Here is a 13,780-nt window from a genome sequence, read left to right as displayed (position 1 = left end):
CAAAGGCCCAGAGCACAGAGCATATATTGCTACCTGGTATAACGCGATTTACCTGCCACAGATATCAAATGTATCCTCATTTTTCAACCTACTAAAAAACCAAGGGGTTCGACACTCAAAAAACCCACACGCATGTCCCTAAAAAAATATAAAAACGGGAAACGGTTTTCCTCCCTCTTTACCAGATTTTCTTATTGTTTTCTTGCCTCCAAAAATTTCCATAACCACTTTTGTCTTCCAAATTCCCAGCTTCTCCCCAAAAAGTGGAAAATAACTTTTATTCTCCATTTTTACTTTTTTCGCTTTTCCCCTATTTTCACTTTTCTAATTTTTTGTTTTAAAATAAGAGACCAGCTGAAGTGTAGTGAGTCGGAATAGTTTATTTAGTCCCTTGATAATGTCATGTCCTTGAGAAAATTTGATAGTTGGTTAACTGTTGCATTGGTAAAAAACAATTGTTTTGAACCTTGGGCATCAAACGTAAATGTTGGAGAAGGACAACTACAAATATACGAAACACAAGGGGAAAACCAGATGGACATGTACTTCGATTAATTTTCCCGAAAATATAGATTGATTTATATCTAGTTTATACCATATGCAGAGTACCCCAACCTCATGGTCTTTTTGATCAACTATCCATTCAAACATGGAAATAGATTTTTAGTGCTGTTAAAGTATGCAAAAGAGAGAACTCGCCCCAAAAAAACCATTCCCTTCCAAATTCCGAAAAAGACACCAGTCTCCAATTTGTACAACTTTTCGAGTTGAAACAGAAGTTATTTTTAATTTTCTTCTTTCGGAAAAATTTGCCAACTGCATGACTCGTAAAGTGCGATCATTGCTTAATCGCCGAACTGAATTTTCACAAAACCACACGACCGCGCTTTTTTAACGACAATTTGCGATCCATTATTACAAATGATACTAGCAAAAGCGCTAGACTCAAGCTGGCGAGAAACCAAATGAAAAAATCCTTAGCTGGGCCATTCCAAGAGACTTCAGTACATCTATGTCATATTCATCACCCGCGTCAGGACATGGCTGGACGTTTTCCTCGACCGCTGTTTCTTCTGCACCGGAGTCATCCAACTCCAACAGCAAGTTGCTATCAATCAATGCTGCAGGGTGTTCCTTATCTTTTCGAGACACATTGATTCGTTGAACTAGTTCTTGATTGAACATAAATTTCTTTTTCCTCTCATTTTCACACCTAAAAATCCAATCATATAAGAATATTACAAAATGTTTTATTGTCTCGAGAATTTTTTACCTAATAATTGAAACTGATGGTCAACATCTACCATGGCCTTGCGAATTATACGTTCGATTTCCTCATCGGAGGGTAAATGAGAAGGAAGATTGAAAGAAATATTTTTGCCATCGTCTTGGCTCTGGTCTTCAAAAGCATGAGTAAACCTCGGAAATAAACTCCATCGTTTTCTCCTTCTCCCAGAAGTTGGTTTGCGGCATCCGCTCTCTCGCTACGACTGAAAAAACCTTTTCCACTTAAATTTACTTGGGTCGATTCTGTTGAAGTCAACGACCGGACAAGTCGAAAAAAAGATTCGCAGCTCTGACTCCCAAAATGCCACGGCCGAAACAGATGAGGAGTTCCATTCTCTCTTAGTCTCCTTGATATGAGGACTAAGGAGTGGGCATTTATCTCAACACACATGTACGCGTTGAGGGTGATGAAATTAATATCTAGTTTGTATCCGTTTTCTTGAAGCCAATGTCGCCAATACCGTAAAGCGAGACAAGAATACCATATTCCATATATTCTGTCTAGTGGTGATAAGCTTTTATCCAAATAACTTGCTGTTATTAGTCTCATTAGCTTAAGATAGAAGCACGTTACTTCTGAACCTGATGAAATAATATACATACAACAAGATATATAGTTGACGTCAGACCATTCACAATTTTATATTTTCTAACTATGATTTTATAAAAAGTTATACCTGCTACTTTGTCGCACAGAATATCAGTGACACAAGGGTCACACAGTCTTCTTACAGCATCGTAATTCATTTTGTCGTGCAAATTTAGATCACCATTTTTAAGTGGTGCTGCCCTTTGGTAACTTCTGTTAAGAGTTGTTCAAGGTCAGACACCGAAGCAATCCCTTTACCTATTGTGAGAAATGTAGCTCGGTCTCTTTTCAGTAACCGCGTTCGAAATTTTGCGCCTGTATGCGAACAATTGAAAATAAGCTCCGTCTGCATTATAAATACTAAGAAAATGTTCGGCGTTCGGAATTGTACCTATGTGAACTGTGTCTTGTACTGGCACTGCACTGTTTATTACATCGGCGGCGAAAAAATCCCATTGTCGTTTCAGTAGCCAACCCGTTTCGTCAGCTATTTGTTGTGCTGCATAAAGAGAAAATACTTGCCATCACATTATTTTACTTTTCTTAAAATAACTACTTATATACCGTACCGCTTCTGCCTTTTTTTGTCGTGAGAGACGGGGGAAGCGCACCTAAATTCAAAACTTGGCGCATCATTTTCATTTCTCTACTGTCTCCGTCTGCGGAATATGTAAGCATTCGGATTCCCAACTTGTTTAGTTCGGCTTCAATATAATTAGCCCTGTGCTTAACATCGTCTGCCGTAAATCTGTTGTTTGAACAGAAAGAAGCAATCCGGATAGCCGGGATTTGCTCATCCATGGTTTGCGCCATAACAGTGATAACCACAGCTGCACGTTCATATTTTTCGAATAAATTAACAATATCCTCGGCGGTCCTGACAGAAGAAGCTAGCGAATCGGGAAATCCTGCGAATATTTAGTTTTAATGAAAACATTCATAATACATAGAAAAGAACAGAAAATTAATACCATTGCATCGCAGCGGAAGACTAAATCCAATGACTCTGTTTGTCCTTTTATCGTATTCTCTCTGTCCGACGATGGCTGTTCCGTCTTCCGCAATGGAAACGACTGGTGGCAGTCTATGTTTATCCAAAATTTCTTTAAGTAACGCAACATTTACTTCTCCTTCGGGTACTGATTTGTGAAACGAGGATAATTTTCTCTCAATAGTTCTGCAACTAGGAAATATTCCTTCAAAATTAGCACTTAACACTTCATAAAATTTACGACCACCCTGAATATAACTGTACATGGCAAAATGTAATAGTCCAATATCCTTGTCGTAACGATATCCACCAGGTTTTTTTTAATTTGAACGCTAGCTTGAATGTTCAAGCGTTGAAGCAATGTTCTTCTTGAGCTTGAGTCTTTGATTGCGTTTTCTGGACAGAGTACGACTCACTACTGCTGTCCGTTACTGAAAACCTGGCTCTCATTAGAAGGCAAGTTAGAAGGTTCCGACCCGACAGTTTCTGATGAAGATGCTCCGGAGCAAAGTCTATTAGGTTGTGATTGTGAAATTTGGGCTTGATTACTTTGACCACTGGTTCCTGGGGTTGCCCCATGACTTGTAGCATCATGACCGTGCTTCCTTTTGTGGAAATTATTGATGTGATTCACATAAGCAGAAAATTTCCAGCCGACATGTTTGTCACCATTTACGTTAAACGGCGCTATTTTACACGTAGAACAAGTAATTTTAGGCTGTTCGCTTTCATGATTGTCAATCGTCCATTTAATAGACGGTAAATCCCACGTATCACGAAGTTTGCTTTTGAAATCCAATTGAATAAGTATTCCTGTAACGATTTTCCCTTTCGTCTTATCACGCGTGTAGTATTTTGTGTTTCTTCAAGTGTTCCTTCTAACGTAACGTTTGTCATATCACTTTGGCCTTCTGAAACATTTGCAGCACGACTTACGACTCGCATCACAGAATCTATGGGAAGAACATTAGTAGGGCTAACTTCTTGTAATCCTCCATTCACAGGCATATCAGCCAAGCCATCAGCACTGTTATTTTTTTCTCCCTGACTCTGATGAACTGAAGGTAGACACTCTCTTTCTTTTGCGTCCTGATGACGGTAAAATGTCATAGGAAAAGTTTTCTTGACTTCGCGCTGTTATTTTTTGAGCAGTGTCAACAACATCAGCAATTAAAGCTTTTCTCCTGGCATAAAACTAAACTTCGAAGGAATTTTTGCAAACATTTCTCCAAAAATGCTGACTTTCCAGCTTCGGGTAAGTCAGCAACGTAATCTACATCAGCAAGGATTGTTCTTACAAAATGTTCTAATTCAGCACAATCGGGATTTATTCGAGCCAAAGTACGAAAAGAACTATAACCGAGCTTTAATAATATGCACTTGATTTTGGGGTAACATTTATGTCAAATTCTGTATGCAGAATAGAAAAAACACAGTTTTCCCCATTTTCGTCACTCTTGGCACTAGATCGCAGATACAGGTGTTCAGAACCGCACGACAAAGTAGTCTACATTCAACTGAAACAAACCAAATATGCGAAAATTCTACTTTTTTCCGAAAAGATTCATTTTTTCACTTTTTCAATTTTTTTCACTTTTTACCTCTTACTTCTCAAAGTGACGAAAAATAAATTTTTAGTCGCCACTTCCCCTTTTTTCTCATTTGGACTATATCATATTGGGGCGTTTCAAGCATCTTTTTCTTCTCTTTTATTTGTAGAACTGATTCCCGCGCATCAAATTTTTTCATTTTCTAGTCCTTTTTTGAGTGTCGAACCCCTTGTAAAAAACGACCCCATAAAGGCATACGTATCTGAAAAATTTGAATAAATTTTGTTCGAGTTTCAAGGGCCCGATAGACCATTGATTGTGGAAAAGTGAACACCCAAACAAGTTTTGCATCATTTCAGGTATCAAGACCAGTTTTTCTTGGTTGTCAGAAAACTGAAAACAAAAGGTTGATGCCAAGAAACAAACCCCAGAATGAGTCTTCAGCGGAACGAAACCATTGTAGTGAGGAGACACCGGCCCTTTAATAACAGTCAAGTCCAGTCAACCGAAGAAGACCGGAAAAGGTGGAAAGAAAAAACTCATCGGACGGAAGAACCCAGCCAAAAAACGAAAAGAAAAAAAATTGTTCTGGTCAGCTCCTTCCCATTCAGTTTGAGAGGCAGAAGAGAAACAGGGAGGATATGAAAGATGAAGAGAATGTAATAAAAGATCCCCCACCCCATGTAATTCCAACCGAATCTTATTTCACCCCTCTCTTTTTTTTTGTGCTTTTTTTAAAATTGCCTGTGCCTGTGCCTCTGTACGCCGACGCTTCTACACACCGTCGTCTGCTTCTTCGTTCGTAATTTTCAACTTCCGCCGCTGGGATCGCCTCGAGCTTTCCTCCCCCTTCCCCCCTTCCATGTCTCCCCCTTCTCGGTTTCCGCTAGGGCGCCAGTCGACAGTCGAACGAGCAGCTGAACGAAGCACGAAAAGAAAAAACGAGAGCGAAATAGTTTTGCTCGTGTTTGTGTCTGTGTGTGTTTAGCTTGGTGCCTTGTATGTGATATTGAGTGAATCGAAACAACAAGGAAAAATCGAGGCCATTTTGCAAAGTCAGCTGTTTTTCTTCCAAAGCCTTGCGAAACAGTAGCAAATGCTAGCCAAATCGTTCCCATATATACACGTGTGTGTGCCGGTTTAGCCGTTGAGTCAGCATAGGAGCGTCGATCGATATTACAGTTGCCATACGATTGATGCGTTGATGATGACAAGTGAAACTGGCGATAAAGTGATGTCAGAAAATTGGTGACATTGTGCAATTGTGATAGTTTAAGAAAACACGTCTGCTTTTGTGACATCGAAAAGGAAAAAGTGAGAGTAAAAGAATCGAATAAAACCCACACACCACATTGAGGCGACGACGCCGGATGGCGACCGTCTGTTTTTGTTTTGTAAAAAACCGGGCAAAAAGAAGCTAAGAAGGGATATAGGAAAGAAAAAGGGAGGGAGTGAGAGCCATTTTTAGGTTGGACAGACTTCAACAGGAGCAGTCAACCAGGTCGGTATTTTTCATTCTGTAGAGACAACACAGCACGTCCTTGCCCTTGACGATTTGTTGAAAAAAAAAAAAAAGAATATATTAATGGCCAATTTTTGTTTTCTCTCTATCATTCAAAAATAAAAAGGTGATGGCTCGATGAAATGGCTTTTGATTACGGTGCTTACGGACGATCCTCGTCTTCGCCGACAGACGACGAACTGGATTATCATTATGGACTCAGTTTGGAGGAATGGGCACGTGATAAGCCGCTCAGCATCCTCCAGCTTGATCCGGCTGATCGAGCCGTACTTCGCATCGCAGGTAAGAAAAACTTCTCAATTATCATTAGACTCTGGTAACGCTCAGTTGAGTACACACACGACCGGGGTTCTACTTTTCTTTGACCATTAACAATACAAAACCCAAACTATTTCTTTTTATTGTAAACTGGTACGTCATGCAAGCCAAGATGGGCGTTACAATAACTTTCTAGCAGCCGTTTCTGCCTAGAATTGCGGAATCATTTTCTAGAAGAATAAAGAAAAAAGAGGGAGAAACACATTTTTTTGTTTTGTTTGAAGGCTTGATCTGATTCGCTGCGGTCGTCGATATCAAACAACTCTCTCTTTTATTCTTCTATTCGTTTTCATTATCTTGGCGATTCTTCTTTAAACCGGCGTTCGTGACACGCTTCGACGGATAGTTGGGTTTTCTTCTTCTTGTGGGCGAGGGAGAAGGGGCGCGGGAAAAACCGTGGAATGCGTCTTTCCAGAACGTACGACGATGTTGTGGTTATTCATTGATGCGTAACATCTTCCCCCACGAAAAAGGAGATCGGTCTTAATCTGATCATTAAGGCAAAGCCTTTTACACTAGCAATTGGGAATGCAAGACGTGAGATAGATGATGGTGCTGCATAATTCACGTAGTCAAAAGGGCAAATTCGATCAATGGGCCGTGTCTCTCGCTCAAGTATCGACTTTTTATTTTTGTCAAAAGGCCTTGACTCTGAGGCCATCTTGTACACTATTTACGTAATATTGAGCGCGTGTTGCATTTCAAAGGATTTTTTTCCCCACTAGTGGAATGAAGTTCACACTCGGCTGAATCCCTTGATGTTTTTTTGTTTTTTCTTTTTCAAAAATGGAAAAATGTTTTCTCTTCAGGTAGGAAATATCCAGGTGGAAAGACATGTCAGAAAGCTCTCCACCTGCGTGTTGTCATGGCTACTGATACGGGAGCGTGGGATTTTTATGACAGGAACGAGTCAAGAGGAGATCAGATGGCTGCGCATTTGCGGCTACTTTACCGATGCGTCCTAACTGTCATCTGAGATAGGTTTTGGTGTCAACGTGTACACATACGTTGCAGCTGCTTTGATTATGACGACATTTAGAAGAGAATGGCTGTCCGTGAGAATATCTCGCTAGGTGTTTACATAAACAAAGTAAATCTTATTAGCTTTGCTCGTCGATTGACGTCAATACTTATTTGTTCTATTGATCCAAAAGTAGAATGACATTTTCAGGATAAAAAGAAAGAAAACTGTAGCGGTTCTCTTTATAATAAAAAAAAAATGTCTTTCTTCGTACTCTATCCATTGTGTGTGTGTGTGTGTTTCCGGCTAGTAGTTCATTCATTGTTACCGAACAACTCCCTTCCCATTATTTGACAGTAAACAAATCATGCTTGGTTCCGACTCCCCCCATCTATTGGCCAACTAAGTGAATGTCAATATATCATAAGAATTCCACACAACTCTGTTAGGTGTATTAGCACACAAGCAGACATAAAGTTTTTTAATGTCATCAATTGGTCGTGTACAACACGCGAGAATCGACTGTTGACACAAGATCCATCACGAATGTCTATCCAATCATTTTATTATTATGCAAAAAAAAAAGGGAGTGGTCTGTTATTTTACGTACTTTATGCTTTTTTTTTGCCAATTTCATTATGGTAACATTATGCAAACTCTCCGATGACTCCCTTTTTCTATTCAGAGAGTCCTTTCATGTGCATCAAACCTTTGCCAGTATTTCACGCGTGTAAAAGGGCCGGACGAGATATTAGCAGCGGGGGCGTATGCACGAGCTCAATTTGAAATTCATACATTTGGCTGCAAAAGGAACCCTTTTGTTTCGAGCCTTTTTGGCACAACTAACTAAGTGGCTCACATGATTTCTTCAGTCGTCATGAGGTTATCTTTAGACATCACGTCATTTTAGAATGGCCAGCTTGACATGCCAATAATTCCCCTCTCTCCAGAATATCTTTCCCAGGCCTTGATCAGATAAAATTTTTTAACAAATCAAATGTTGGTAAAATGTCAAAAAAATAACACGTAAAAAAAAAAGTTACTTTGTTTGCAGTAGTAAATATCGATGTTGTGAAGCGATTGGGTTTCATCCGGTTTCAGTTTTACCATTTTTCGTACCGTGAGCTGTGGTTTTAAAAGCGCGTGGATCCCTTCCGGCTTTTTTCTTTATCGATTGAGTCGTTTTCGGCTGCTGGAAATAACGACTAATGACTTGAGTACATTTGAAACATCGTCATGCCAGTAGCTACATCAAGCATCTTGTTTATACTGTTGGGCTACTTTTCTATTTATTTATTTATTTTCTTGTCTGTTCCCATCGGTTAATTGCTAAATGATTAGGTCTCCTCGTCCTTGAAGGGAAACTGGTCATTTCTAGCTAATATCAACGCGCGCTTTCACTTCTTGAAGAGATTGAGGCCATCAGACGAGATGAGAGGATGCTGGCCATCATTATTGCCGAAAGAGTTGATTACTAAAAGGAATCCTTCCGCGAAAAAAAAAAACAAGCCGTTCCTCACGCAATGCACTCCTCGTCTTTCTTATTTATTCGGGACGATGGTGGCGGCGTCGACTACTTGCCACTTATTTGTCTTGTTTTAAAATGCTCGGGTGTGCCGTGCCTGATGACGTCGAAAAAGGAAACGGCAATCGTCTTGTTGTTGGATTCACTTGAAATAATTGACCTCTTTTTTGGGAGGGCGCCGCTTTCATCTCTTTTTGTCGCTACAGAAAATCAAGGCGTTGGCTTCGTCGCCGTTGGTGCCAACCAAACATATCGTTTGAAGCTTCATTTGTAAATGTATTGTTAGCGCTGGATGATGTCTTTGAATGTTTTTTCTTGATGAGAGTTTTGTTTTTATGGCGTGCCATTATCTTTTCTTTGGATTAGGCATCCGTGCAGAGTCTATAAAAAAGAGGATGTTAATGAGAAGGGACTAGCTGGAAAGTGGCGGATGGCTACAGTAGTCATCGTGACTTTCTATTTTGTTTTAAAAAATGAAAAAAAAAAAAAATGAACCCTATTGAAAAATATCTACGTTAGAGGCAATTGAGGCTTTTTTTTTTAACCATCGCATGTTGTGTCTATAGTCTCGTTACTTAGCACGCAAGAGCACATGTAGTTTAGCGTGAGTAATTTCACCGTTGCTCAAGACAAGGCTGCAATGTCTACTGGAGCTCTTCTTTTCTCGCCGTCACTCATGACTTCCTCTCACCTTGAATTGGCGACAGTAGCCAAAGAGCAACGTCGTTATCTATGCTAGAAATTCAGCGTCACGCACCATCCGGCCGTACATAAACAAAAACTTTATTTTTCTGTTGAATTCATTAATTTCTGAAATTATTTTGAAGGTTTGGGATTTTTTTAAATCGTTTTTTGGTTGTTGTTTGGCATTTGCGTCACGTCCTTTTTTATTTTATTTTGACAGGTGAAATCATCTCCTAAACTTTTGTTGATTCTTATCTTGTATCGTTAAACTGTTTTGTCCGCCTCTTGGATCAATTTCAAAATATCCGTGAGTGGGAAATGGCAATTTACGTTGAACATGATTCTATTAACTGAAAACGAACGAATTAATCCCACGAATTGAATGGTCTCGATGTTAATAATGTGTGATTTGATCCTTTGGTGTGTCTTTTAATTATTAATTTTTCTTTTTTCATGTTCTAATCTATTGCGTGGTTATTGATCCGCTGAAAAACAAAGGCGACATTTCTAGAGATAATTCACCCAGATAAAGAAAGAAACAAAAAGCCAGTTCGTTGACTCGCTTTTAAATTTTCGTTTATTTTTCGGTAACATTCTATAAAAAAAGGGGAACAAGAAACGCTTGACGGATTCTTTTTCTTTTCCAGCGCTGATTGCGTTAAGATTCTGTACGCGCTTCGCCTCAGGGAAATCCAGTTAGGGAATGATTTTTTTGTTTTGTTTAAGTAATAAAATACAGTCGAGTCCTCTACTGGAAAACAAAAAGCTAATGAACATAGCCCAGTCATTTTCACACAGTTTTTCTCTCCCTCTTCAAAACCTGTATTATTATGTCACGTTTGCAATACTTGGTGGTCGTCTCACCTGTTTTTGAAGCAATTGAAAGAGAGCGTGTCACCTGGTAGGAAAAAAACAAAAAACAAAAAACAGTTTGATCATCTCGAAGTTTCGTCACTCTTAGATCACTCCTGTCAAATATGGACAGAAAGACGGCTGTTTTTTTCGCCGAAGCGGTTGTTGAAACAATCGGAACATCTGGTCAAGTGCCAGCAAACAATCACGAAAAGAATGTTTTTTCTCGTGTCGAAATCTCGTGCCGTTGCTTGACTGTACATTAATCAATGTTGATTTTTGACACCAACAGAGTGTTGTGTCAATATAGTAAATTGAGAAAGATGTCTAGTCATTTTTCTCTACATGAATGGACCTTTTTTTTTTAATTTTTGATTTTGTGTGTGTAAATTGTAGACGCAGATGGTAATACTTACCGGGGATATTGTTTACACGATTTTCGGTGTGTTCATGCACTTGATAATGCGGCCGCTAGGTGGCTACTCGTCGTTCGATGAGGGTAAAATCCAATTAAACGACGGTCGTGTCTTTTTGACAGCCGACGCAGACGCACGTTGAAACCAAAATATGGTTATCCCACCGCCGAGTGAACTTTTCCCTTGATTTCCGCACGAGTTGCTAATGGAAATGACATTCGTTTCTCGTGGCGTGTGTCGTTCTGTTCAACGACAGCCAGACGTCGTTGTCGAGATGACGATTTGAAAGTTGGTGGTGCTCGTCAGAATTTGTACATCCATCATCCAGAAATCCAAACTTGTGCATGGGAAAACGAAGGGGCCTTTCTCTATTCCGAGACAAGTGGCTTGGCGTATCTAGTGTGTTTGAGCAAGCTCTCACACCTGTTTTGATTGTACGTCTGTGTTGGCCAAACTCGACGTTGTCATCATTTTTAGTGAGGGGGTGTCGTTGTGCTGCTTGCCAGTGAACGTGTTGAAACTTTTTTTGTTTCCCTTTCAAGGAAGGGGGAGCTAAATTTGACCAGTCGTAACAACCGGTCAAGTGGTTGCATCTTTTTTTTTTTTTTTTTTTGTTCCTCTCTATGTGTGTGGGTTATTTTAATGAAGGAAAGCCCTGAGGTTAGTGTGTGGCAACAACCTGTTTCTCTCACTTCGGGCTTCCAACTCACATTTTTCTGTGTTGGATCGGCTTTCGTTTTTTTATTCCCACCACCAAGAGATGGCGCGCAGTGGCGATTTTTGTGATAGCGTCGTCGGCGAAATCTTGACGGCCGTGGAGGCCGCATTGCTTCGTGTGTGTACGTGTGTGGGAATATAGACAGAGGGAAGTTGACTAGTGGGCTGCGAGTTCTCGGCAACGTTTAACGGAGCAGGTTGCCACCGGCCGTCTCCAGTTGGTGATCGGAGCGCGTCGAGACTAGAAGTAGTAGCCAAAAAAAGAAAACAAGGGCCTGTCCATTTTTGTTTTTTCTGGTTGTTTTTTTCGCTCGTGTGCCTTGTGCTCTTGGGCAAATTCGGTGCCTATGTGATTGTGCCACGACGACTTGTTGCCGATTCTTTTTCGATTGCAACGAAAGATTCTTGCTGGTGTTTGTTGTGCTGTTTGATTATTAAATAATTTTTTTCATTTGGAGGGGGAGGGGGTCATTGTTTTCTGCTGAATTGGGCCCCGCGGCTTTTTATTGTCGACAACTCGGCCATGGCGTCTTGAGAAGAGAATTTTTTTTTTCCATTTTTCTGTGTGTGTGTGTTTGTATATGTGGTGTGTGTGTGTGTGTGTGGCTCCAGTTTTTTCTGCCTCTCTGCCCATATCGCTTGTTTGGAGATAAAGTGAGAGGAGGCCGAGGAAAAAACCGAAACTGAAACTGCCACCACAAAAATCCATTCGTCATGACAACACAGTCCTATTACAAGGACCGTTTGGGCTTTGACCCCAACGATCCGAGAGAAATGTCCAGTCTCGATCCAACTCTTCATGGCTACGAAGAGAATTTGTCCAAATTCAAAGGTATTACATTACACAAAACAGGCCGTCGTGCCTCCAGGTTTTTCTTTTCTTCAGGCAGCTTCAGGCAATGTTTATAATTACTTACCAGGTCATTGCATTTAATGATAATGGCATGTTCATTTCGATGCCAAACTTGATTACGTGCCCCCTCTCAAACCCAAAAGTAAATGGATCTTATGCGAGTAGGAAGCGTGATTATGCCATTGGGGTAAAAAACAAAACAAATCATGACGTGACCCGTCCAATAAAAATCACATTTTTCTTCCATTTTAACTCCCTTTTCATTTATTATAAATATTTGACGTCGTAAATTTGCCAACTTGTTTTTTTTCAAAATGAACTTTTAAAGCTTCATCCTTCCTTTGAGCGAAACAGAACTCGTTAATCACGTAGCGTGATTAGCTTGATTGACCGGATGAATTTTTTTTTATTTAAAAAAAATGCAATCGCCCCAAATGTTGTGTGTAACAGAGTGTGTGTTCCAATCAACCGTTGCAACTGTGGAAAAAAAAACCCAGCCAACCAATTCGGCAATTGTGACTCACGTCTAAATAATAAAAAAAAAAGCCTTTTTTTTTTTTTTTCCGGAAATGGCCGCGAGAGGTTTTGCCCGGATGTTCTGCCGGACACCTGGAGGGCTATATCTCCGTTTACCTTTATTTGTTTTATTTTATTTTATTTTTATTTTTTTGGCTTTAGCTAAGTTTGTTGAGAGTGGGAGAGAGTTAAAAAGAAACTTGTCATCAACCAATAGCGTTTTTTTTTCTCTTTCTCCAAAGCTCATCACATTCCTAATTATCGATTTACAATGGCGTTGGCAGCGTGTCCGTATAGGATATTGAACCCTCGCTAGTTTTTTTTTGTCTTTTTTCCCGATCGTGTGTTCAACCAACGGGACTTTTAGGTTTTTTTGTTCTCTCATGTCATTTATACCGTGTGTACATAATATACTGCACACAATAAGTCATGTTACATCATAAACTTTTGTTTTTTTTTGCTCGACTAAAAAAAGAAAATGTACTTTTGATTTCGATTGCAGATGAACGTGATGCCATCCAGAAAAAGACGTTCACTAAATGGGTCAACAAACACCTCAGAAAGGTAATAACAAACCAATCATTTCTCGTCTTGTGTTTATCGCTTTTTGCCTATAAAGTTGCCATAGATTTCAAGCTCTCCCCCCCTCTCCTTTAATAGTCGTCGACCCACTTGAGAGTAACGTGAAAATGTTTTTACAAACGTTTCTTCGAGTCGAATTTTTATGCGTTTTCTTCTCTCTCTCTCTCTTGTGGGAAAAATGTGAACAAAAGTCTTTCGATCGTTGAGGCACGTCGAATTTTGTTCAGTTCCGTGAAATGTTTCAGCTGCCGTTCATCAGGATTCACGTCACGTTCTCTTCTTCCCCCACTCATTTCGTCCAACTTTCCCTATGCCCTAGCGTCTCTTTTTATTTTAGAAACAAAATCAGAACGGTCCAGTTGTTTTGTAAGTAAAAGAAGAAAAAAACAAGAATCGGGAATTTTCATTCATTTTCTT

General features: G+C 39.8%; 2 protein-coding genes across 5 annotated transcripts in view; one reads left to right on the top strand and one right to left on the bottom strand.

Moving 5' to 3' along the window:
- Positions 1 to 1,428: 1,428 nt before the first annotated feature.
- LOC123475270 lies at positions 1,429 to 3,182 on the bottom strand. The gene is made up of 5 exons (XM_045177798.1): positions 2,848 to 3,182; positions 2,446 to 2,784; positions 2,268 to 2,375; positions 1,965 to 2,191; positions 1,429 to 1,869 (listed from the first exon to the last, which is right to left on the bottom strand). Exons 1-4 carry the CDS (start codon positions 3,131 to 3,133, stop codon positions 2,049 to 2,051), a joined length of 876 nt encoding a protein of 291 aa, XP_045033733.1. The 5' UTR covers positions 3,134 to 3,182; the 3' UTR covers positions 1,429 to 1,869; positions 1,965 to 2,048.
- A 2,128-nt stretch (positions 3,183 to 5,310) lies between these two features.
- Positions 5,311 to 13,780, top strand: part of LOC116926275 (microtubule-actin cross-linking factor 1) — a 62,618-nt gene continuing 54,148 nt past the window's right edge. Inside the window, exons 1-3 of one of the 4 annotated variants that reach the window (XM_045177756.1) lie at positions 5,311 to 5,918; positions 6,046 to 6,221; positions 13,284 to 13,345. In XM_045177756.1, the coding sequence (XP_045033691.1) occupies positions 6,062 to 6,221; positions 13,284 to 13,345 (222 nt within the window). In that variant the 5' untranslated portion in view covers positions 5,311 to 5,918; positions 6,046 to 6,061. Of the gene's footprint in view, positions 5,919 to 6,045; positions 6,222 to 11,338; positions 12,245 to 13,283; positions 13,346 to 13,780 lie in introns of those variants that run through there. The other 3 variants (XM_045177771.1, XM_045177775.1, XM_045177769.1) reach the window with 3 other exon arrangements.

This window comes from Daphnia magna, linkage group LG1 (assembly GCF_020631705.1).
Source record: "Daphnia magna isolate NIES linkage group LG1, ASM2063170v1.1, whole genome shotgun sequence".
In the NCBI taxonomy this organism is placed as follows: domain Eukaryota; kingdom Metazoa; phylum Arthropoda; class Branchiopoda; order Diplostraca; family Daphniidae; genus Daphnia; species Daphnia magna.
This window is presented reverse-complemented; position numbering and strand designations above follow the sequence as displayed.

What these genes read in the sequence shown, in the direction of transcription:
- LOC123475270 (XM_045177798.1), bottom strand. Translation starts at nt 3,133, where the DNA reads ATGTACAGTTATATTCAGGGTGGTCGTAAATTTTATGAAGTGTTAAGT. An exon ending in TCTTCCGCTGCGATGCAATG is followed by an intron (nt 2,785 to 2,847) that starts GTATTAATTTTC and finishes AAATATTCGCAG; the next exon opens with GATTTCCCGATTCGCTAGCT. An exon ending in GACAAAAAAAGGCAGAAGCG is followed by an intron (nt 2,376 to 2,445) that starts GTACGGTATATA and finishes CTCTTTATGCAG; the next exon opens with CACAACAAATAGCTGACGAA.